General features: G+C 39.2%; 1 protein-coding gene across 1 annotated transcript; it reads left to right on the forward strand.

The window, feature by feature from the left end:
• The first annotated feature begins 4315 nt into the window (after positions 1-4315).
• Positions 4316-21557, forward strand: emc2 (ER membrane protein complex subunit 2). Its single transcript, XM_008323767.3, has 11 exons — positions 4316-4429; positions 4868-4981; positions 6206-6270; positions 7181-7266; positions 8931-8988; positions 12261-12346; positions 12639-12698; positions 15404-15485; positions 15718-15828; positions 17558-17662; positions 21097-21557. The coding sequence occupies exons 1-11, from the start codon at positions 4390-4392 to the stop codon at positions 21181-21183; spliced, it is 894 nt and encodes a 297-aa protein (XP_008321989.1). The 5' UTR covers positions 4316-4389; the 3' UTR covers positions 21184-21557.
• Positions 21558-25434: the final 3877 nt, after the last annotated feature.

Raw genomic sequence — 25434 nt, forward strand, 5'->3', positions numbered from 1 at the left:
TTCCCTCTTTTCCTATCTCTAATACTAGAGTAAATGTCTCATTTTCTTTTGAAAAGCTCTTGCAGGATCCCCTTTTAGGAATATTTAATAAAATATTTTAAATTCTGATTTTGATACTGTATATCCATTTTTTCTACATGTCACTTTTTCTTTGTCAAAATCAAATTGTTCATCTGTCTGTTAAGATTCTGATATACTGAAACTCTTTCTTGCTTCTTAGTGTAAATACCTTATATTAAGGTGAATCCTACTAAAGCTGTGTTCCCATCAGCACCCTTTCTATACTGAACAGAGTCACCATTTAGAGTCTTTCAGAGGAGGAAAGTTGCAGACGGTGAATTTTTTGCCCAGATGACACCCACTTACAGTGCTGACGAGCTGTCACAAACATCGATACATTTCAGCATGCACAGGAATTATCCAACATACTACGTCTTAGTGTCGCTACAATTACTCCTCAGCCTGAATGAGATGAACTCAAAGGTTGCTGGATTGATGGGCCAAATATTCCAAGAAAAACCTCAGCTCTCAAGTTCCCTGAAAGCTTTTTGGTCAACAAATGATTCTAGGAGAGGGGAGAGCAAACGACACTGCCAAAGACACCCACCACTGGCCACATTCTAATATCTGTCAAAATATAAATCAATAAGATCTGAAGAGGGATGACCTGACCCTAGATTTTGCAAAGCCAAGCATCCCTGCCTGGAAACTGTATTCCAGCATCTCATATGAATTTCAATTATTCTTTGGTGAACTTTTTCTATGCATCACCTCACTGTGGGTGTGTGTCAGGTTATAAATCAGTGGCTCACATTTCTGTTTCAGCACACAGTGCTGATTTCAGCACTGTCACACTCAGTAGCAATGAGATGAAGGTTACAGACCAGGTCTATATTGACCAGAAAACAATATAAACTTAAAGCAGCCAGTGGAAAATGGTTGAACATCTGTGCAACACATGTGTCCTGCACATACAAGGAGAGACTTGTACTCACACACGTCATCCAGGACCCAGATGGGTGCACAGGGAAGTGGATCAATACTTGACCTAGCTAATTCTTCCTCGACAAGTTCTGCTCCCATGCCCTCTCGCCTTGATCTGTGTTAAATTAATGCTTGCATTGCAATTTTCTTAGAAACCGTGACATTACATGGAACATGACACAGTCTCCAAATCTGTGATCTTGATCAATTAAACTCGGAAAAGAGACAAATCAGATAACTTTGTTATGCAAATTAGAGACAGGCTTTAACTACAGAGAAAGGGATTTTAAAAAGTCAACTTGTAAATAGAATGTGCTTAAAATAGCTACTTTGTCCATTTTAGCAGCTAAGTAGAAACCTTTAAATCAAGTGTCAAAATTATATTTGGCCCACAAGATCATATCAAATGTGTACCAGAATTGGCCTGCCAGTATATAGGCCCCCTTTGGGTTTTTTTGATGTTAAAAAAACAAAACAAAATTACATTAAAAAGGAACTGGAAAGGCTACAGATAAAGTGACATAATAAGAAACAAATATTACTGATGTGTGTTTTATTTCAAACTTATTTTCTCATGTGTTTATAATATTTAGCTTTGGTTGTTCCAGTTTGTTTCCATGTGAAAAAAAATCATTACATATCTGGAGAGCAGGGAAAATGTGCAAAATTGCCATCATTTTTTTCAATAAATATTAAGTTTGCTTATTTTCTCATGTGTTTATAATATTTAGCTTTGGTTGTTCCAGTTTGTTTCCATGTGAAAAAAAATCATTACATATCTGGAGAGCAGGGAAAATGTGCAAAATTGCCATCATTTTTTTCAATAAATATTAAGTTTGGCCTGCAACTTCGTCCCAGTTTTTAATTTTGACACCCCTGCTCTAAATGAAACACTTGATGAATTGAGGGCAAGAAAGTTAAGACTATTAAACTATAGTTCTCTTCTATTAATGTCAAACCTCTAGTCAGACCCCCAGAGAGAGTGGAGAAGTGCTTATATTTTAAGTAAGACTAATATAATAAATGCTGCTGGAATGACTAAACACTTCACCAGCTGCAGAGACTCAGAAAGAAGATGATGTGATTCTTGGATATGACATCAAGAATTAAAATAAAACCTCAAAATTTGGCTCAGAGGTGTTAGAATTATTACATTACAGCCAAATCCTCTTTCACAAATCAGACTTTCACTTTAATACGACTACATGTGTGTTACGTAAAATTAGGCTCAAATACAATGTGATCCAGTCTGACTTTTTAACTCTTATAAATTCTAGAAGGGGGAGGCGCAGCAATGTATTAATTTAAAATCACTGTATGTTAACAGACAAAAGAAGTTTGTATGTCTACTCTGGGATAATTATGTTAAAATTAATTTCACATGTTGTTACAACATACATGTTCAGATTTTAGAATTAGGCAATGTGTTAAAGAAAAAGACAGATGAAAGAAAAATAAATGTACATTTGCCGCAAAAGCTGTGCGAAGACAGCTTTTAGTTATAGTTGATATTTGTTTTTCACCTTGGCATCCTCTGAACTACACCAAACTGAAGGAGTAGAATTTACAATTTCAGCAGCAAGAGTATTGGCAAATATCTCTCAGTTTCGGCTTGAAGTGTTAATATAAAATGCTTTCAACAATCAGACTATAAGAAGTAGTGAGGAGTCCAAAAGTTTATTCTGTGCAATTAGCATCATTTCCAAGCACGGTGATTCTCTGACAAGAAGCTAAATATTGGACCTGACACTAAATCTAAGACAGAGAAGGGCAACAGAGTGATATGGTCTCACAGCGATGTTTCGTTATTACCTACTCATTCAGGAAGTAAACAAGGTGAAGAACACAACAGAAGAATATCATCAGAGGCTGTACTGAAGCTAATGTAACTTCATTAGACATAAGAGCTAATTATATTTTAAAGTAAGCACAGTACAAATACTCTTACTAATTGCATCTCCCTTTATTTTCCTCACCTCTCTGTGCTACTCTACCAAAAAAAGAAATGTACATGGAACAGAAACTAGCTCAAAAGCACAAAGAGCACCTCAGACTCACTTCAATCATTATTGTTCATTTTAGAGATTGCCAGCTGTGGTTGCTTTTGTCAGAGATCAAAATATAATGGGTATAGTGTATTTCTGCTGGAATATTTCTTTCTCTTCTTTATACATAGTCTGAGTAAGAAAAATAAATATGTCCCGTGGGCCACATGTGGGGGCTACCAAAGCATGGAAACCTACTTAAGTGCCAACCATGCAGTACAATATGGGTTTTCAGAGAGCTGCTATTGGTCTCCTTATTGTGACATATCTGAGCTAGACAAGTGCTCCAAATGCAACAGGCACTTTATGTCAGGAGCCTTTTTTTGTTATTCTTATTTCATTACGACGACATACAGTACAGCTGCCTCTCAGGGTTACGGTCAGTCACAGCCACGGCACACTCTGCTACGGTGGACGGTGAATTACCGTTTTAATGTGGTTTCTTTGGTATTCTATGCTCCAGCAAAAGCCCAACCACATATCAACTGACTGCCATATGAAGACTTGAAAATTACAACTGCACAGATGCCAAAGTTGATTGTAACCTTACAGTAACTGCACACTGTTGTTATTTGCTCTCCGGAAAAAAGTGATGACATTTCATCAGTCCTTTGTTTGTTGTCTGTTACTGATGATGCATTGGTTGTTTTACAATATCAAATCTTCTCTAGAGACAAAATATTTCTCTTTTCTATCTCAAAACATGGTCCAAGGAAAAATAATATTGATCGTGCAGCAATAGATATGACATTGGATCTCTGAAATGTCCACGTAAACAACTGTATGCTGAGTCTGCAATGTACAGTGTTCAGTGTGGTAAGATAAAAAAGTGATTGAGAACATATAGAGCGTGTTGATGCGCTTGATGGAGGGTCCTGGGTGAAATCAGGACAAACTGGTCATTGTGCAGTAAAAATACATTCCATATTTTTAAAAGTGTTTGAGAGATTTTATGGTCAGTTGTATTCCCCACCAGCAAACCTTTGGCATGAAGTCATGTTGGTTGAAAACATTTTAGAATACATTAATTTTAATGTATTCTAAAATGTTTTCAAGACCATTTGATAAAAATATAACTATATAAATAAAGATATTTGTATAAACAAATTATTCTGTATTACATAAATTTCATCCTGTTTTGACTCTGCAGACTTTTTTATATTTAATCATACTGCACTTTTGCGAGTTTTTTACTATAATAACTATAATAATAACAAGGGTTATTTTTTCCATGAAAACATAAAAAAAAATTATAATCATAATAAATGATTTAATGGCGTGCAAAATGTACTCGTCTTAAGGCAACGTAAGCAAACCCCATGACGTAGATGACGACGTATGTTGACGAAGGAAAAAAAAGATGGCGTCGGTATCAGAACTGTACGATGTGGGTTGGGAAGGTAAGACCTTAAATATTTATAAACGACCCCAATCGGTGCAATTTGTATACATAAATAGGTAATCCCGTATTGGAAAAGCTGTTGGAAGTTGTCAGACTGATTCTGTGTTCATGTAAGAAATCAACGATAAGTGCTACCTAGCCGAAGCTAGTTAGCATTAACGAATAACTGACAGTGGTCATCCACTCGGCGTATTAGACGAGATATTACAGTAAAACTGTTCTATACCCTGAACATTTTTTAGCTGTAGCTATAGATTGTAATTTTATATGGTCTGATGATACCACCTCGTTTGCAAGCGATACAAACGAACGTTATAGCAAGGTTATAGCATACAGTTTCTGCAGAGGTTGACTGTCTGAGACATGTTTCTCCTAGCTGCACACATATTACTCCAATAGCCCCATCACGTCCTGTGGTTTTCTGTTTTACCTACAGAGATGAGAGACAAACTTCGTAAATGGAGGGAGGATAACTGCAGAAATAGTGAACAAATAGTGGATGTTGGTGAAGAGCTCATCAGCGAACACGGCTCAAAACTGGGAGATGACAGTAAGTGTTTAAAAATCTTATACGTTTAAGCATGTGGTTTGACTTGTGTTTAAGCGTAAGGAAAAGAAACCTCACATATGTGTAATGACAACGACTAGTGACATGGGAAATACCCTTTATATATGTTTTGTACACTTACTCGGTATTCTCCATCAGCTACCTCAACGTCACACACTAAAACAAAATGCTTGGTTAACATACTTATTTAAATAAAAGATGAGAAATACCTAAAAACAAACCCCAACCAGCTAGAAAAAAAAACAGCTTTTTTGCTATAATATTCTGTATCAGAGGTTAGTGTGGAAAAATATTGTATTTCACATCTGTAAAAATAACAATTTCAGCACTGTTCCAGCTTATTCTTTTTCTTTTATGTATCTTTCTTTTTTGCATTTCCTTTAGTCATTATGACTAATACATTCCGCAGCAGGCTGACAATACTATGATTTTTCGGAAACCAAATTTTAAATTGTCTTTGAAATGGGAGGGCGATTCTCTGAGCAAGATTGGCCCTTGTTACCATCGATGCACGGTCTTTGGATGGATTAGGGTTTTATTTTCAATGCAGAATGTTTGTTTGACTTGAGATTTTCAGTCTGTTTCTCAGAACAGTCTGTTTACATGTCTTAGTAATTATATAAATCTGAACTCTATCTCTTCCATGTGGTCTATTGTTTTTTCTCTCTCCTTATTAATATAGCTTAAACCCAAAATCAACATTTGCTCCACATGCAACATTATAGCTCACTTTTAGGTTTGAATGAGGAAAATGCAACTATATTTGTCACTGAATATAAACTGTTACTTTATTTAAACCATGAAGTAGGGGCAGTGGGCTGCACTTCACTGCTCCCAGGGAAGTCCCAGTTCTTATAGAGATAATTGTGTTGGTTAACATTTATGGGCTCAAATATTTCTGAGAGCCACTCCAAACTATTGGCAATTACATATTTGTGTGAATAATAATAGCGGAGTGAATTTAATGGTCAGTCACAGAGCTGCTGTCTATAAGCTTTGTGGCTGAGCTGCAACTAAAGGTAAGTAGAGAAAGGAGACAAGGGCCTGGTTTAAAGCTTCGCAAAGGCAACGGTAAATGTGGTTTTACATGAAAGTTTGAATGAACTTGAAATCTGTGTGAGTGTACACTTAAATGTGGAACCTTTTTTTCATGCTCCACCAAATGTTGTTTATAGAACCTTGTATGTCTCTTTCCTTTCTGCCCAGTATGGATCATTTATGAGCAGGTGATGATCGCAGCTCTTGACTGCAGTCGGGATGACTTGGCCCTGGTATGTTTTTTCGGTTCTTGTCACACACGCACACACAGACAGATACTTCAAAACTAATGGTATGCTAAGTCGCAGCCATTCCTGTTTTGCTGTGAAAATCTAATTTTTATTTGGCCAAATGGCATTACTCTGTCTGTACTTTGAAAAAACAATTTCCTGAGAGTTGGAATTAGAGGGTTTAGCAAATGAGGAGAGAAACATGCTTTAAGTTTTATCTGAACTTGGCTGTCGTTTATTGCTTTTTATCCTTATTGTTTTTTTGCCCTCCCGGAGCCCAATGTAATGTTTTTGAGTTCATCTTTTAATATTCATAGCTGTGAAAACGGTAAAATCTGCTTGGGATAAAAAAGACTTGGAGGTTGTGGTAATTGAAATGGTTCATTTGTAATCAGCCTGAAAGTGACGACTCTTTTGGCGAAAAGTGTGACTCACTGAGTACAGAGAAGGCAGAACTCAGTCATTAGAAATAGTTGTCTGTTGGCTACGCTTTCAGCACTGCTGCCAGACTCTAAAAACGCAGGAGGACCAGACTTCAGACTTGGATAGCATTTCCGATCACATTGCAGACTCTCCCGTCTCATTCAGGATAATACTCCATATTATTCTAACAATTTCTCACCTTTTGCTCTAAGGGACCAAATCAATTTAAGACTCTCAATGGAGGCCAGGGGAAAGACTTTCTCATTTATTAAATTGTGGCCCAACAGTATTCAGAATAACCACTGCAAAGTGTTTTGACAGCCATTTTTTTTAAGGGTTTTCATCAGAACTATAAACACAGTGATTGATTTTCAAGTCAGGTGATTTCTATTTATAAAAATCACAAATTTTTGTAGAGTCGGGTCTGTGAGTGTGACATTGCGCTCTCTCTCTCTCTCCCTCTCCCTCTCCTCTGTCCACATACTTGCAGACCTGTCTACAGGAACTGAGGAAACAGTTTCCAGATAGCCACAGAGTGAAGCGATTATCGGGTATGAGGCTGGAAGCTTTGGAAAGGTAAGCATTTGGCCCTGAGAGAGTGATGCCAGAAAGGCACTGCCTTGTTTCATGTACACCACTTTTAGAGACCTGGGGTGAGAAATAGTTTGCAAGATCCTAACTGTTACCATGGGCTGGTTCAGTGTAAATACTCATGTGTATGTGTGTGGTGTGTTTTTGTTGGCTCTCACAGCATTTCTTTGGAGAAGAGGGAAACAGTGAGAGAAAAGGTTCAATGCTGGGTAGTCCTGTGGCCCTTTACCCTGAGTTAGGGTTTCCCGGGAAGGAAGCGGTTGAATCCCACTGTTATTCTGGGGGTCCCTTAATCTTCTCTGGTTTCTGTTTCTTTGCAGTTGTACTTATTTTGTTTCTCAACATCTCTATTTTTCCCCTTTCTACCTCATTTATTTATTGCTTTTCTGTCTGGTCTTGTTTTGTCTCTGGGCTGTTATTATGTCCTGTGCACATATTGACATGTCAAAATTTCATCTTTGCCCCCAGCCCATTCCTCCTCCTCCTCCATTTCCTCCCTCAATGATATGTTATATTTTTGAATCTGCATTTTATAAAAAGTAAGCAGAATGGAGAGTGTAAAAAAGACAAGATAAACACTGATATTTTAGCCTGTGTTGAGTTGAAGTAAGCGTAATTCAATCTGTTTACTTCCTTGCTCATATCATCCACCAGAATCACCATTTCTGGTTTATCGGTTATGTCAGAGTTTATGTGATAATTGAGAGTGAGTGCTTTGGCACTGTCAGATTAAATAAACACCACTGGAATCTAATTGGCAGCTGAAACAGCATCACATGAATGACACAGCTTTGAATATCAAAGTGCCATTTACTCACTATACACACAGGCACACACAACACACACCCTAAATAAATAAAGCAAATCAAAGCGGCTCGTGAGTGGTTCCCTGGTGCCATCTGAAATCTCCCAAAGTGTGGCTGAGTAATAAAGTGAATGTGCGAGAAGCTGCTCTGGTGGAAGTGGAGCTGCTCAGTGCTAATGGAAACCAGAGTCACTTCTGTGTGTGGGTGGGACCGTGTTGATTAGTAAGCCCAGCCCTCAGCAACATAAATGTTAGTTTTCCAGATTGCCCATAAAAAAGAGACGTAAACTAAAATCGAGTCATCCTTCACTCTGTGTAACATAAGAAAATTTCAAGTGCATTCATTTACTTAATTCTCTCTTTCATGATGAAATATTTACCAATCATACATTTTCACTTTAAACAAATTATGTGGGGTAACAGTTTTGGATAGACTTTGTTGGTTTTTTACTTTTTTCAGTTTGTGTGTGTGCATTGTGTGCATTGGCCAGGGGCAAGACAACTGAACCAACAGCTTTGTGTGGAGCTATGGCTTAATGTTTAATTTTATTTAAAAGGGAGGTCATTTGATACCAATAGAAATTGTTGCTTTATTTGCTTATTTATTTGATTTTTAAAATCTCTGACAAATTCCATTTAAATTATTTTTCTCCCCCATTTGATTACTGTCCATATGTAATAAACAAATAATGTATTACTTAAGTATAAATTATTAATTAAGTATAAGTTATTTTATACATAATAATGTAATAACATTATTACCTGCTAAGCTGTATACAATAACATTCCAATTTTGCTTTAATTTCACTGGTTAATGAGCAGTGTGTCCTTCATTTGTCTTAAGGTACGATGAGGCCAACAAGCACTACGACAGTATTCTTCAAGACGACCCCACTAATACGGTAAGACTAAGACGTTCGGGAAGAAGGGGAAAGCCCCTCCTCATTTTTTTTTCATTGCTTTACTCTGCGGTCACATCTTTTTGGCTGCTTTAAATCTGCCAAAGCACTTTGGTGTTAGTGGTGTGAGTTTGCTAAGTTATACTTCCCTCTGCCTCTCTAACCTTCACTGCTGTGCTGATCAGCCTGTTACACACACAAACTGAAGTGTTTAATGTAGGGGGCTGGGTGTGGGGGGACAAAGGTGGTTTGATTCATGGTCTTAGTTAGTGGTAGACATGTTGCTGGGAGTAAATTGTAAATAAAAGCCAGGGGCTTTGAAAATTTAAAGGACAATGCAGACTCCAACCTTAGTGAACAGAATAAAAGTCTGTGCCACCTTCATTATTGTTTACTACTGTACTGTATTAACAGTTGAACATAAAGAGCATACTTTAAATAGTTTTTAAAGAGCTTAGCCTCTACCTCAGTTTTACAGACCCCACCCTTTCTGCCTTTTTTTCTACTGAGGCACAGAGGTGTAGCCCCCTCACCGACAACTCACTGCCTCCCATCATGCTCTGCCACAGCTGCTGCTTACTCGAACCTTCACTTTGTCAAGAACATCTGTTTATTTGAAGATTTCAGTTGTTGGAAAATTGTAAGTTGGGTTGGCAAGGCAGACCTATTAGCTAGGAATAGAGCTGTTTTCTGTGGTTGATGATTACTTACTTTATTATAAAAATTAGATTCACAGGTGTCTAGTTGTTTTCCAACACAGTAGACAAAATGTGTATTTTTTTTTATTTAATAAATATAAAAGTAAAGGTTAAATAGTGACTCTAAGTACGTGTCTAAAAATGCTGTTATGCTTTCAGTATAGCATGGTAATCCATAGTACACCATCACCTATGGAAACTACCAAGAGTAATTTAATAGAATTTCTCAGTGTCTTGGTTTTGTTTAAAAAAAAAAATTCTAACCATCCATCCACTGTTTTGATAATGGGAGTGAATAAAATCCCATGCCATCTCCTCGGCGTGGCACATGTCTTTTGGGGATTTCAGAGGCATCATCGGAAAGGGACTGGTCTGTTTCCTGCTCTCTGGATGTTGGATACTGCCACCCTAGTGAAGTGTAGGCTGTTCACATGTGGGGCTGGGAATGGAACAAAAGAGACAAATGTTTTCCTCTCCATGGGATATTATTTCTTAAACCCCTTTTCCCACAATCCTCGTCCTGAGCAACTTGGGTGGACCGATGTGACATGATAACATCGTGCGGGTCACCTGTTTTGCAGCAGGGGCTATCTCCTTCCTTAATGTTGGACAGCATGCTTTCAGGAGTTGGGCAAGGGATGGGCCTGAGCATTGGCGGAAAATTGGCGACCACAGGAAGACTTGCGAGGCATCCCAGAATATGAAGCAGAGATTGGAAACTGAGCTGTTGTAATTACAGGCTGCAGAATAGATGTGGTACCCATTAACCAAAATTGTTGAATCAACAAAAATTGCTCAGGGTTTTTTTTGCTTAGTAGTGTCCAAAAAATGTTTCAAACTCTTAGCCCTTCCATTGCTTACTATGTTCCAATACCTACAGCAATGATCTGGCAAAATCTTTGTCTGAGTGCGTAAAAAGCAAAAATGCACCTTTTCCGTTCTTGTGACTATTTAAGGTCATTTTGTGTCCACAACATTTACATACATGGATCTACCCACTTATTATTTTTTATGTATAACATTGCATCAGAATTTATTTTTTTTTCATTTTGCTACCAATTATTCTGCCACCTGTGTAACAATGTAACAGCCACCCTTGTTATGATGTTTCTAATTTAAAAAAAGGTTGCTGTAGGTCGGAACACAAAGGTGGTGTAAAAAGTCTTAAGGCCATTCCAGTGTATTAAATAATGGCAACCTCACAAGGAACAACCCACTTCTGGGGATTTTCTGGATCATTAGTTGCAGTTTTTTTTTAAAAAAAACGCTTGTTTAATAAAGTCCTATGAGACTCTCTGGAATTCCAAATTCCATATGTATTTTAAGAGCTACACTTGCTGTATTATCTTGGGCATACATGTTTTAAAAGAGCTGAGAGATCTTCACAAGTGGAACTCTAATTTTTATATTTTGAAACAAAAAAAAAACAATTTGCAAACATTTTTGCTAGAGTACTGTACTGCGTTTTTCCATTTCAACGGGAGGTTGCAGTGTCTCTGTCGGCCCATGTCCCAGTTTGATGGATAAGTGGATTTAGGATGATGGAAGTGTCAGAAGAGGCCCAAGTTTACAACCCCAAAGACATGACTCATGCACAGCCATCAATAACTTTGAGTATAGAAGAGGAAGCCCCACTCAATCAAGTACCAGTCCATAAATAAAGCAGACTGGCAGGCTGGTGAATTTCTAATGGAGTGACAGCCTCTTGGTACTTTTTTTTAAAACGTGTTACAAAACGCAGGAAGAGAAAGAGGAGGATGAGTTTAACATTTGCTAAAGTCAGAGCAGCCAGAGTTAAACCTGCTAATTCAGATTGATGAGAATCAAATCCACTTTAAGATTACTCCAACGTCAAAATGAACCTGAAAGACATTTCTAGCTTGTTGGACTGCTGCAACACTAAATGTGTGCCGTGTTAGCGGTGAGGCAGGCAAGCATTGGTCTTTGAGGGGAGTTCGCCATTTACCCCACTTGGTTGGGGTATGACTCACCACTGTTTGGGAGTTCTCCGTTTATGCTTGGTGTTCATTTGTGTTCAGCAGTAAAAAGGTTCAAATGAACTCGACAAGGTTAATGCAACTGTCATTTTGTCCAATTACAGCTGCTGTTGTAATCCATTAAAGTGCTGACTCATTTTATAGATTATAATAGGATCAATTAGTATTATGCTTCTGCACAGCAGAGCTTTATGGTTGGATTGAGATACACTGAGAAAACTGTAATGCATACAACCCTCACTCCATTTTGAGACACTAGTATGTGTTTAGATTTTTTTTCTTTGGACAAGACACTTAGTTAATCTGAAAAAATAACCACTGCAATAATGTTGATTTCTAGCACATTACACTGTTTGTGAATATATGTCATTAATGTGTTTGTAGATTAGGAAGAAATTAGGTAAATGTATTAATAAACCCCATCATTTTGTTTTAATCACTTGTATGTAGAGGTAAAATAATTTTCTTTGTTCTGTTTCTAAATAAGACATGGCAAATTTTATAGCTTTTATTCCTCTTTTGGCTTCTCTTGAGACACTCCAGATGCAGAGGTCCAATTGTTTTATTCTCTGTTCTACAGGCAGCAAGGAAGCGCAAGATCTCCATACTCAAGGCCCAGGGAAAAAGCACCGAAGCTATCAGGGAGCTCAATGAGTACCTGGAGCAGTGAGTGTTTCTTTAAGATTCAGAAAGGGTCATACATCCCCTCCTTCTAACCCATGGCTCTTATTTTAATTAAAAACCAAGTCTGCCTTCAACTGAGTTGGCACCACTTGTGCATTAAGTAGTCAAAATCTATTTGCCTCCCTTAAAGTTTGGATTTTATTGGTATTGTAGCAAGCAACATTATACTTGTATTTTGACCTCACTATGTAACAGATACAGCCCCTGCTTTAAAATTAATGTTATGAGGTGATTTATGGTACTAAAAGTTCTTATTGACTTTTTTATGTTTCAGGTTTGTTGGGGACCAAGAAGCGTGGCATGAGTTATCCGAGCTCTACATCAATGAACATGAGTAAATACACTTTTTATATTTCATATTAAGGGAAGAGTCATGTAAAGTTTTACAACAAATAGGTGGAGTATGACTGAGGTATATTAGTAACACAGACACGCACACATGTCAAAGACCGTTTAATATAATGGAAAAATAAATGTGAAATTCAACAAATACCATGTGAACATCTAACAACCAGGTCCAACAGTTTTTTAAGGAAATTACAAATTGGAGCTTTTGTTTGAGTTGTATCTAAAACAATGCATCCTTTTTTTAAAATCTAATTTTAAATGGACAATAGACCAAACGTTTGGCTCCTGTTTCCCCCAAGACAGCTTCAGGTTTGGATTGACAATGTCAGTTTAAAAGAGCTATATGTTGGTGTGATGACTTGATCTGGATGGCCACAATGGAAGGCGGTGAGATGCCTGACTCAGCCAGGGGACTGAATGGAGCCTTGTCTGTGTTAGTCACATAAGAGTAGTCTAACAGGATTTCAGCCAAAGACTACTCTCTGCCTGAGTCCAGAAAGACACTGGCCACTCTCTGATATCTTAATTACCAAGGCGAGTCAGACAAAACAGTCAAACAGGGGCATTGTCTGAAAAAAAATGATTTTGTATGTATCACCTTTTGTTTCTTCTTATTGCCTCGGAGTGAAGTGGCTGAAGCTGTGTTTATGGTTAGACTATGGTTTTGTATGCATGTGTGTGGACACACTGACTCCAGTTACTCTGTTGCTCTGGTGCCAAAGCAGTTGAGGCAGGAATGTGTAGCACAGTGAGAAGGCTATTTATTGGATATTTCATTCTTTTGTCCAAGAGGCTTTATTATTGTAGTAGTCAGAGGAAATCCCGGGGTTGGCGGATTATCTCCTGGCTTATCCCCATACCTCTAATATCACAGCATCCACTCCCACAGCCACTTATCTGAAGGCGTGTCAATTTCTTTTCTTCTTCTCTTTATTTTGGGTTACAAACTCTGTTTCCCTTCCCCCCTCTTTTCCGGATTGCCCAGTATTATCACCAGTCTTTTCCAGAGGGATGGAGCACAAGACATGGAAAGAGAGAAGGAGAGAGCTACTTGCTGTGAAATTCCCAAGAGAGGGTGGTGTCACCCCCTGATGGCAGGGAAAATAAAAGGTTCTTCTCAGACTGCACAAAATCATGGAACCAAAAAATAAACAAAGCTGCATGACTCTGCACAGCTGTTGGGAGGTTGTAAGCATCTCAGCGAATTTAAAATTTAACAAATTAAATATGTAATCATTAGCCTGTGTGTTGACAATACTGAAATAGTCCTAGTACCAATGGTGTTTAGAATAACAATAATTGAGGATTGCATGGAGCCACAGCTGTTGACGCACATTCAGACCCAGCTAATGAGACAGGCCTGCAAAATTGGACTGGTCATTTAAAATTACAGAATAAATAGAAATGTTTTTTTTAGACATACTTTAGACAGTCTGAATCCATTTTTGTCTTCTATACAGTCAGTATGTGGTATTAAAATGGGAGATGGTTTCACCAACCTCCAAAAGAAACAAATTTGATTCTTTCAGTCTGTGCACATGATGGCGGCTACAACTTTACTCAAATGCTGTGGTAAAGAGTGGGCTTAGCAGCAGCTTTGGAGAGTGGCTGTGTGTTGGCGAGTAGAGATGGCTCGGAGTAAGAGCTTCAGAGGTAGGGTCTGGCTGTGCTACAAGAGTCTGTTTGAGGCTGATGGAATAGGCTCTGTTGCAGGCCACGGCACAAGCACATCTGAAAGTTTTTATGGAGAGGAAGTGGTAATTGTAAGCAGCCCCAACCATCCAACCATCTTCTTAAACTCCCCCCACCACCACCTTTTTCCCTTGTTTTTTCTCCAAGTCTATCCACACCTTCCCTTCCCCTCCAATTTTAATTTGTCAGGCAGCTACCATTTATAGACTTAAATTAGAACATTAAATAAAAGACTAAGATTTATAAAGTTTCATTTTTACTTTAAACTGATTATATTTGTTCAGAAATCTCAGTAAGAACAACAGACAATGAAGTAAACCCAGCCACAACATACTGTATGATGTTCACTCTGAATGTGTTGACAGAAAGCCACTGTAGCTCCCTCTTCTCTCTTGCTCTTGCCTCCTGCCCTTGTCTGTATATGTTGACACATGTTTTCTTGTGTATTCAGATGTTTTATGGCCTTATGTTCCAGTGATATATGTATCTCAGCTCAACTTGGCCTGGTACGATAAAAGGAAACTGTAATATAAGTGGGGTGGCAGCAGATTAGTGTGAGGTCAACAGCTCAGCAGTCTGCTGCTGAGAAGTGATCTCATCTGAGTATAGACACAGTTTGCCAGCTCCTACTGTAGTGCTGTGCTGATCTCAGGAAGGTAGTTAACTACACATTAAAAACTGAAAAAACACACAGATGTACAAGGTTGATCCTCGATGTCCCCAAAAGTTTTGTTTTGGGGACAGGAACTGTACTAAAAGTGCATTTATTTCCAGCTTTTAAAGTAAATCTTTAAATAAACCTTGTGTCATGTGGCAGATCTTTATGGATCTCCACAACATTCAAAGAGCTATAACTTTGTCATACCCATTCGTTTTCAATCCATAGTTACGCCCGTAAATTCATTGCACGTAAATATTGAGCTTCACAGTTGAGGAGGCAGGAGGCAGACTTTGACATGTCTATCAATTGCCTCACTGTTTTACTTGTCATTTTCGCAGCTATGGAAAAGCTGCGTTTTGCCTGGAGGAGCTGATGATGACCAATCCTCACAATCACTTGTACTGTGAGCAGTATGCCGAGGTAGGTACACCCCTGGATGTCTGTCGTCAAGCATGTAGCCAAAGTATGGAAAAAATGTCAGCACTCTGTGAATGGTGCCTTCTCTGTAGCAGAGACAGTGGCACCACACTTCACGTCACTGGGACTATTGACTTATGAAAAGGAGATGTGTTCACATTTGGTTGTCATGTATTGCCTATTCAGATGTCATGCTGTTGTTGCCTGAGACACTACTTAATGCCTCCTCACACAGGTGAAGTACACTCAGGGGGGACTGGAAAACATGGAGCTGGCCAGAAAGTATTTTGCCCAGGCGCTGAGGCTGAACAACCGAAACATGAGGGCATTGTTTGGTCTCTACATGGTGAGTACTGCTGTGTGGAAGGAAAGAAAAGCGAGGGAATGTGGAGAAAAACAAATCACCAGAATCATATTTTTTGTGTCTGCGGTTTGTCAAGGTTGATGCTTGCCAATGACTCTGTCAAGTACGCCTGTACAGTGTGTGTAGATGTGTTTTTTGGGGGGCGGGGGAAAAGGGGCTCTCAGACAGGTCAGTTCACTGCTGAGTCAGATGGTGAACTCCATAGGAAAAGTCTGCCCCTCTGGAGCTCTTTATTGTAGTAATGATACCATGCTGGTGAGGCCCTCTATATGTTCACGGCTTAAGTAAATAAAGAAGCTTTGGAGTATGAGAACAAGACATGAGTGAGAGAGACAACAGCACGATGTCTGTAAGTATTTTGTAGCTGGCAAATAATCCAACAGGGTGCAAATTTGATTGAAGTCATGGGCGAAAAGCAGTTTCATCCATGTATTTGTTTAAACAGGATGTTGTCTGCTCGCGCCAATGCATCATATGTAACTGAGAGCTGACATAAAAACATAAACAGTGGGGATAAAATGTGGAGAAGGGAAACAGGTCTTACACAGAGAGCCCCAGTGTTTCCTGTGTGCTGTACTGGGATTCTTCAGGTTGTCCAAACACCTCCTGTAAAGCAGCTCATATTCTCTGAGGTTTAGGCAGAGCCGGGGGGTGGGGGTCGGTGGGTGAGAAGGTGCAGACAACCAAAGACATTCACTTCTGTTAACTTGTCTCCTCACAAACACAGAAGGCCATTTATAATTTCCTGTCAAATCCTTCACTGAAAGTCAGCTCTTTAATAACTAGCTTGGGTTAAGGGGTTATTCTTTGTCAGTCATGGATCTGTCTAAGAAGTATGTCAGTTTGTCCATCAAAGGTTTGACTCCTGACAGGTGCGAAAAGTTCAGAGAAAGGGCAGAAACTTTCACTATCTCTCACCAGCGGAGTCAGTTCCACATAAGAATTGGTAGCACTGACCACAGTCAGGCTGTGGGTTAGTTACTCACAACACTTGCGTGGGGATTCCCCACCATAGTGGTGCACACTTATGTGGGGATAGCCTTTCTTGGTTGACATCATCTAAATGGAGGTTTCACTCGCTCACTCTCTCTCTTTCTCTCTCTCTCTACAAAATAGACCTAAAGAAAATGCTTACTAAAAAATATATAAGCCAAACCATTTTATAGAAAAACAGTGCCAGGTTGATTGGTATATAGTTAAAGTTTCAGCACACTGGTAGAGTGGACTTTGAAGTGCAGGCAGGGTAAACGCTCTGGGGTTTGCAGTGTGGAGATGATGGCAGGAACATGGGAAAGACATGGGATTTGTGGTTCGGAGGGGAGCTGTCGGGGCAGGCAGAACCAGTGATTCACAAGGCGCTGCTCTCAGTGCGCACTGATTTTTTTATTTTTTTTTAGGGCTTACAAGGTCTTGTCATCACCAGGAATCAATGGTGTTGGAGAAATTAGGCCCCTGTTGAGTGTCAATTTACATATGGGGCATTAAAACACTCACTTTTTCCTCCCATAAATGATTTCTCCTGTGTCATCAGGCCAGGGTCTGTTTATTCTCTTTATTCTGCCACAATGACGAGTGGAGTGGTGGATGGTAAGAGTGGTTGCTCATTCATCTCAATTACGCCTTTATTGCTGTTTCACCAAGTTTTGATACGAGTCCCTTTTCCCTCCTTTTACTGCTACTACTTCTTCCCATTTCTCTCTTTTTCCTCTAGTCGGCAAGTCACATCTCTGCCAGTCCCAAAGTTAGTGCCAAGGTGAAGAAGGACAACATTAAGTATGCCTCCTGGGCTGCCAATCAAATAAACAGAGCTTATAAGGTGGGTTACAGTACGAAACCTGATGGCATGGTGTCTAAATTTGTCACGTTATTCTGTTGTAGCTAATACATTGAATTTTTCCACTTTTTCCCACATCACTCCTAATTTTGCCAGACATTGAAAACCGCCAGCCACATTGTCTTCTGAGTCGTCTGTTGTGTTTAAGCTTTTATGGGGAATTTGCACACAATATCCAGACATCCAGAAATCCCCTTCATTTGCATAGTATGCAGAAGTATTTGTAACCACCAGATGACTCCTAAATGCCCAGCAATCCTAAAGGATGACTGACTCGCAATGCTGAAATTACAACCCTGGTTTCTTTCTGTGTGTCTGGGTGCATTTACTGTCAGTCTGTTGACTTAAGGCCACGATGTCTGCATAGCCTTTATCCCACACCCCAACTTCACAGTTGAGCTTCTCTCTGAGCCACAGGCTAATTCTCTCAGGACAGCAATCCTGCTTGATTGTATTACAGGGAGTTGTCCAGTTTACAAAAGTGGAACTCTGACCATCCTAACGTTGAGCCGAGTTTGATTTTTTTAGCTCAACCTTTGCAGTAATTTTTCCAGATTACAGCCTAAAAAAAACCTTACAACAAGTGGCCTATAAATCAATTTGTGTCCATTAGAAAGCAGACACGTGTGCCCGCATATTAGAATCTGCACATGCATATAAGGCATGGAGGGGAAAAACTGAGGAGCTCAGATTGTTTAGCTAAAATGTTTTATGGCCCTGTCATGGCAACACGAGTATTAAGGCATATTTAAAAGAAATCTCATTTGCCGTACAAGCCCATATGTGTTGCTTATTTGGGTTAGGACAGTTAAACATAATAAGCGGTTCCTTACTCAGCATGTGCGGCTGCTGTTAAGAAAGAACTTCCCCGCTGTGCCTCTCTCACCACATTGGCCCTCGTTTCCTTATAGATACATTTTACATGCGGTGTGCTTAGAAGAAACCTCCGTTACTCAAATGGCCCTGTGAGCAGAACTTACTTTTAAAACTCTTGCCAACAAGACAGTGCCGTTGTTTGAATAGTTTTGATTTTTTTTAAACAGGAAACTAAAGCTCAAATCATTTAGCTCAGACTGTTTTTAATGTTTTAGATTTTTTTCATCTTTATTTATAAAATTTTCAGTTTTCATAGAACAGATATTGACAAAGGTAAAAGAAGAAAAAAGAAAGAAAAAAAGAAAAAAGAAAAAAAAATTAGTTAAATTAGTCCATGGAGTGATTTCCATGAATTAGTCCATGAATTAATTAGTTAAATTGAGCTACATCCCTATTTATATGATGGACAAGCGCTCCACATTTCACAGTCTTTAACGTACCTCTTCATTATACAAACATGATATAATTTCAATAATATTTAGACTTTAACCAGGCATTGATAACAATGAGAAAACTCAACTCTGTTGTCCTCTCACTTGACCTCCATATTCAAATTCTTGGATTTGTTTAAGCTGCCGATAATAGAACATCTGTAGCTCTGCCATGTGTGCACAAGTTAAATGACAAGGCATGTGGCGGATTTTTCTGCCTCTCTACCTCCGGTGAAATGCCTTGTGAGATCTGAAAAAGGAGTGGTGATGGGGGGGCTCAGTGGGACAGCTGCAGGCCGCTCAGCAGAGCACCGTGTCGGCTGATTGATGGCCGCCTTTAAAGCGTTGCTTGTGTCAGTAGTCCACTTTGATTAGGCCCCAGTACCTGGTGATTGTCATACCATAGTGTGAGAAAAAGGTAGGTAGGAGTGCAAGTGGGAGCAGACGTCACAGAGGTCATGACTGACTGCGGCTCTTTTGAGCACTATATATATATATATATATGTATATATATATATATATATGTGTATATATGTGTGTGTATGGTTAAAGGTGTGTGGTGGGGTTAAAGGTATACGGGCCTTTGAAACAGTGGCTCAACCTGCCGTGCTGACCCAACTGTATAAGCAGATTCTTTGATGAGCTCCTGTGTTACGGACCACAGGCTCCCGCTGCGTCACGACTCTATTATCAGACACTCTAAATAGACATGAGGCTTGTCTGGTCTGCTCCTACTGTTTTAGAGCAGGGCAGGAGTTAATGTGGCGGTCTCACCTCAGGCTGCGGAGATAATTGACTCCTGGGCTCGGGGTAATGGTGCATTAGGGCAGCAAAGCAATGAATGCACAGATCATTATAGCTATCCCACCACACAAACACACACCCACCCTAAATGTAGAAGAGTGAGTCACCATTGGAAATTACGCAGCCAATTACATACCTAAGCCAACTGTCGTAGATGGAGTTTGGCAAAAGACAAAGGAAAAGTAAATTTTTGCCATGGAAATACAGTCCAGGTTAGGCTAGTTCCTGTTTATGGAAGTCTGGAAGGTTGATCAAATAGATGTGTCACAGCATTAACAAACAGGGTTTTTTTTCATGTTGAATATAAGGTTGAACTGTTGTGCTGTTTGTTTGGAAGACTGGTCATTGGCAGAGAAGAAATGAAGATTCCACCAGGGGCAAAACAACATTGAAAAGATTGTGTGTGTGTGTGTGTGTGTGTGTGTGTGTATATGACAGTCCCACTGTCTGTATAGTTCACCCTCTCTGGGCCCATGCAGAACAACACTCTTGTTCTCCAGTGGTGTTATTTTCCTGGAATTATATCTATGGAGTTATAGTGTGTAATTCAATCTTTGGTGTCTTCAACAAATATGCAAGGGGATGTCAAAAAGTTTGACTTTCATATGAATAAGATTTTCTTAAAAGTTCTTTCACTTTTGGCAAGAGAAAATGAGATGAAGCAAAAAAAAAAGAAAAACAAATGTTTCAATAATGAAAAGATTGGTATAAAAATGTTCAGATAAATTGGATCCAAACATTTAACTGAGCAAGAATGTGACAAATGTAACAAATATGATGAAACCTCTCAAAGCTGTTGGCCACACCTCAGACACGTCTTAACGTGATTTAACTATGTCCAAGTCAGACACCTTTTGAAACTGTAATATGCCTCGGAACTTGGATGTTTAGTATGTGTGCCTGAATGAGTAATCTCCTGCGTGGTCCTGGATTATAATTTGGTGGCACTTCCTCTGAACCAACATGGGCACAATGCTAAAATTAGAGCGCTTTTGTATAATCTGCTGTTCTGGAGGCTATGGCAGCATTGATGTGGGCAACCTTCTCTAAACACAAGACGGATGTAGAAGTAGCATTTATACATGGTTTAACAGAGACCTTGAAGTCCATGTGTTATCTTCACGTGTCCCTGTCAGACCGCTGTTACCAGATGGATTTTTTCCAGAGAGGAGGTGAAGTTGTCAATGCGTCTTGCGAGGCCGTGATGAAGTGTGTTTGGCTCTTCATTACTTTCTCAGGAAGAGACCTAATGAGCTAATGTCTTATAATTATCTTCTCTCTCTGTCTGTTCATACCTCTCTGCAGCTGGCTGGTCGTGGAACAAAAGAGAGCAAGGGCTCAGTGAAAGTGGTGGAGGAGATGCTGGAGTCCATGCAGATCACCATGTCATAGGTGCTTGGAGCAGCTGGGGGAAACCATTTCTCTCTTTAACCCCTTCAGAGTTTTAGTTCTGTTATTAATACATTTACATGAACTGTAAAAGGCGTTTCTTTGTCTCATGTGAAGATTTTCCTCTGACAGCAGAAGCTAAATGCAATAGCTGCAGTTGGACTCTAATGGACTGTACTGCATGCTCCCAAATGCATTTTTGTTTATTTTTTATCTGAATTTAGGACAACTGAGCTATAACCATGAGAACGTAGAAACCTAGCTGTACAAACTGCCATTTATTTATTCACACAGTATGAGATCCCACATGTTTGCACTGAGCTGCTTTTCTGTTGAATTTCTAAAAAATGTCTTAATAAAGTAGAGAGAAAACTTCATCTTGTTGGTCTAACTAAATAAAAAAAAAACTGAGTGGAGTTTGTTTTCAGTGACATCATGCCCCCCCCCCCCCAGCAGACACCTGTTGTAGTGCAGAAGGATGAGAGACCTTTCTGATTATGGAGGCAGTGGTAGACAGCAGGGGCCTCTTCCACCATCTGGGAAACCCTGCCTTTCAATTACACCATCCAGGAGCTCAACCTACTTCAGCCCACTGTAGAACATCTGTCATTTATGTTAACAGAGCTTTGGTGAATGCTGCTAGTAATAAACAGGTCACAAGTTGGAAACAAAAAACAACAACAACAAAAATAAAGTAACACAATTAAGTAACATGTAACAGGCAGTCCATTCGCTTCTCTAATCTCAGACTGAGTAGCTCCCAACGATAGTCTAAAGTCGTCTCACACCCTTGCAGGGTCAGCTGCTACTTCCATTTCTATTGTTTTTTTGCCTCATAATTTCGGTGTTTGGCTGAGGGGAAAACCCTTGTTGAGTTTATGGTATTTTTTGGGACAACCTTTAAATTGAGAGGTCACCAAGTCACAGCCTGGAGTGTAGAAAGTCATTTTCTCATGTTTAATACTCAGGTTGTGGTCAGTTTGGGTCTGATTTGCCTCAACCATTTATTTTTTTACAGGAACTGGGCAAACACTATGTGACTCCCACATTTTTGAGTTTTTGATTTGAAGCTTTTTGTTTTAGCGCCAATGTAAATAATACTGCTCTTGAAATGGTAATTTATGAACTTGTAAAAGAAGAATAAATGCTGTCAATCAATTTTATGGTCATCATGATGAGATATTGCTTTTCAATTCAAACCATACTGAGGCAATAGTGCCATCTGTAGTCTGGATGGAGAACTTAACCTGGATCAAACCTTTGGTTTTAAGAAACAATAAATAACTGTGGGTTTTGATCTGTCTGCCTCACAGCTGTTTGATGGATTCAAGAAATAAATAGAGCACAGTTTACCATCACTAACTCAAATGAAACTAGATTTGACCATATTAAAACACTTGAAAGTCTTATTCTTCCACTTAATTCTATAACAAGGTAACACAAAAGTTCGGTAGAATTTGTAAATTATAAAGAACATGGAACTCAAGTTGCTAAAAGACAAAGAAAAAGTTAAGAACAGTTAAAAAATGAGTGGAAATAAAAAAAACCCAAAACAATTATGGTAAATGCACACAAAACTAACTAGAATGCAGCTAACAGTTTGCAGCACAGGATATTATATATATATATATATATATAAAATTTAAAGTCCAGAATTAGCTTAATGTTAGCAAAAACAGCTGTAACAGTCATCAATAAGAAACCAGAAAGACAAAAATGATCATTTATAAAATGGACAGAAGTGATCAAATTATCCTAAAGATGAACTGGGGAAATTTAATAATTTAACAACTTCTTAAGATAGAATTTATTTTTAAAAAAAGAAGTCATGAGCCCCAGCACCAAAAGTACCAGGACCAGACTTACAGTAGGTCTTTGTACGTTGTAGCTAAACATGCTGTATCCGTCACTTCACACTTCACCATTAACACAACATCAACACATTTAACTCCACTATTAACACAACCTCCAACACATTTCTGCACCTCGGTCCCAGTCGGACAGAACTTAAGAAAATGACTTAAAGCCGTACCTGGACAGTCGGCCGTCATTTAGGCCAAAAAGCATTAAGGCAAAGAGGGAAACTGTTAACACTCAGCCTTTGGCTCTGCTTAATATGTGTTCTTCATAAACTGTTACAGCTACTCATAATCCTTCATTCCCTTTAGAGATTAGTCCTCTGGGGAGGGTTTCCCTGTCTTTGGTCGTTCCACTGACTTGGTTTGTTCAACAGGATGAGCCTCAGGATAATAAGCTCACTCTGAGATCAAGTAGCACATGAGAGCTCGTGTGTGAAGCGAATGATTAATAGTCTGGAGCTGATCAGAGTAAAGGTGCTGACAGTGACTTACAGCTGTCCAAGGCTGTTTTTTTTTTATTTCTCATAAAATAATATTGATAGTGTGGAATCAGTTAGCATAAGATTCATTATTGGCAACCCACAAATAGCTCTACAGCCTTGTGATACTTTAATGAAACTGTGCAAGACAAGGAGCTGTAACCTAATGCAATACGAAAGCAACAGGTTTGCACTAAATTTCACCTGAATCCCAGAAGAGAACCATCTGCAGTAAGTAATATTCTACAGCAGGAACCAACAGTAGTTTTTAACACTTTACAATCCTGAAAGCTGCTGTTTGCATGGTGTTGCAGTGGGCAGCACTGTGGCTTCATTGCAAGAAAGTTTTCACTATGAACTCTCGGAATTGACTCATGCTCCATGAAACATTAAAACAGTGGAAGGTGCAGGACAGGGGAATAAGCTGCTCCATGATGCTCACCACTGGGCCAGCTCAGTTTCCCAAGGTGAGGGAGTGTATGGAAAAGAAGAGTAAACGCTCCAGCTGGCTCATCCATCTCTGTCTGTTTTAGTAGGAGATGCTGGGAGTGCTAAAGATGGATGAGGCATGCAGTCCTAATCCTGCCCTGTTCAGTCACACAAACAGTCCTGGTGATGAAATAGTGTTTTGGCTACGAGCTGGGGCTGCCTGACCCACTCCCTTTTTTCTGGGAATGGACAGGCAGGAAAATCAGAGCGTTGGATCAGTGGGGTTGGATCAGTCAAATAACACCTGACACGTCAAGGAGAGTTTGTGAGAAGATAAGTGCACCATTCGCCACGCACTTGGCCCCTCACTGTTCATTTAACTAATTCACTGAAAATTCTCTCCCGAGCGGAACTGGTCCAAGTTTTTGATCGCTTTCAATTAGCTCTGAATATTAACACATGTACACTGCTATAAATTCAGACTCATAAATGTGGGTGTGTTTGAATTGATTTGCCTGGCACGTCACGTCAAATTAACTGAGGTTTCATGACGGAATACACTGTATGGAAAATAGTACCTGACAAGAAAGCATTTATCAAACCAGGCTTTTCCCCCTGAGACACTTTGTTGAGAGTCGGCCACACTCCATATGTGTATTTACGTCCTGTGCTTTATTACATACTGATAGGTGTGGAAGAGTAGTATTGGGTCATACTTATGAACCTTCACACAATTAATTGTTAGTTATTGATCCACATACCCTGGAATTAATCAGCTTAAAAAAGTTTTTTAATTCCTAATTTATTTCTTTATTGACCCATTTCGTCCTGTTGATTTTAAGGTTGTTAAACAGCCATTCAAAGAAGATGTCACAGTTCAGGTTCAATCTGCATGTTTGGGCTGCAGAAGAAATGAAAATACATAGAAAAAAAACCTCTGCAGACACAACTCCATAAAATAAAAACAGACAGAAAAAACAAAAACAAAAACAGTTAATGTCTGGAATCAACCCATTCATCTGATTGTCCCGTCTTCCTTTAACAACACACCAGAGTCTTCTTTCAGCTCCTCTCTAAACCCAGAAAATGTAAATGTAGACAGACATAAGAATCACATTTTCAATAGCTAAACTGTGAATGGTTGAGTAGATGCTTGCATCACAGCTAAGCAGCTAGCTGAACTTGTGTATGTAATGACCTGGCTGGTTAGTTAGTTTATATAAACCAATATATACACACAACACAATTATAATAGCTTTGCTATTCACCCATTCACTTACACTGACAGTCCATCATAGTTCCAAGTTTATACAGTCACCTGAAACAAGAACACACTGATGTGTTGAGTAGCTGAGGTTTGAACTTCTGACCTTTGGGTCAAAAGTTGTATTGATCCACAACTGATCATCGGACATTTTCTTTTTCCCTCAACCCTGTTTTTGCCCCAGCATTACTGGTTTAATCCTCTACTTTAAGGTCATCTGAAC

The sequence above is a fragment of the Cynoglossus semilaevis genome, chromosome 13 (assembly GCF_000523025.1).
Source record: "Cynoglossus semilaevis isolate Cse_v1.0 chromosome 13, Cse_v1.0, whole genome shotgun sequence".
Taxonomy (NCBI): domain Eukaryota; kingdom Metazoa; phylum Chordata; class Actinopteri; order Pleuronectiformes; family Cynoglossidae; genus Cynoglossus; species Cynoglossus semilaevis.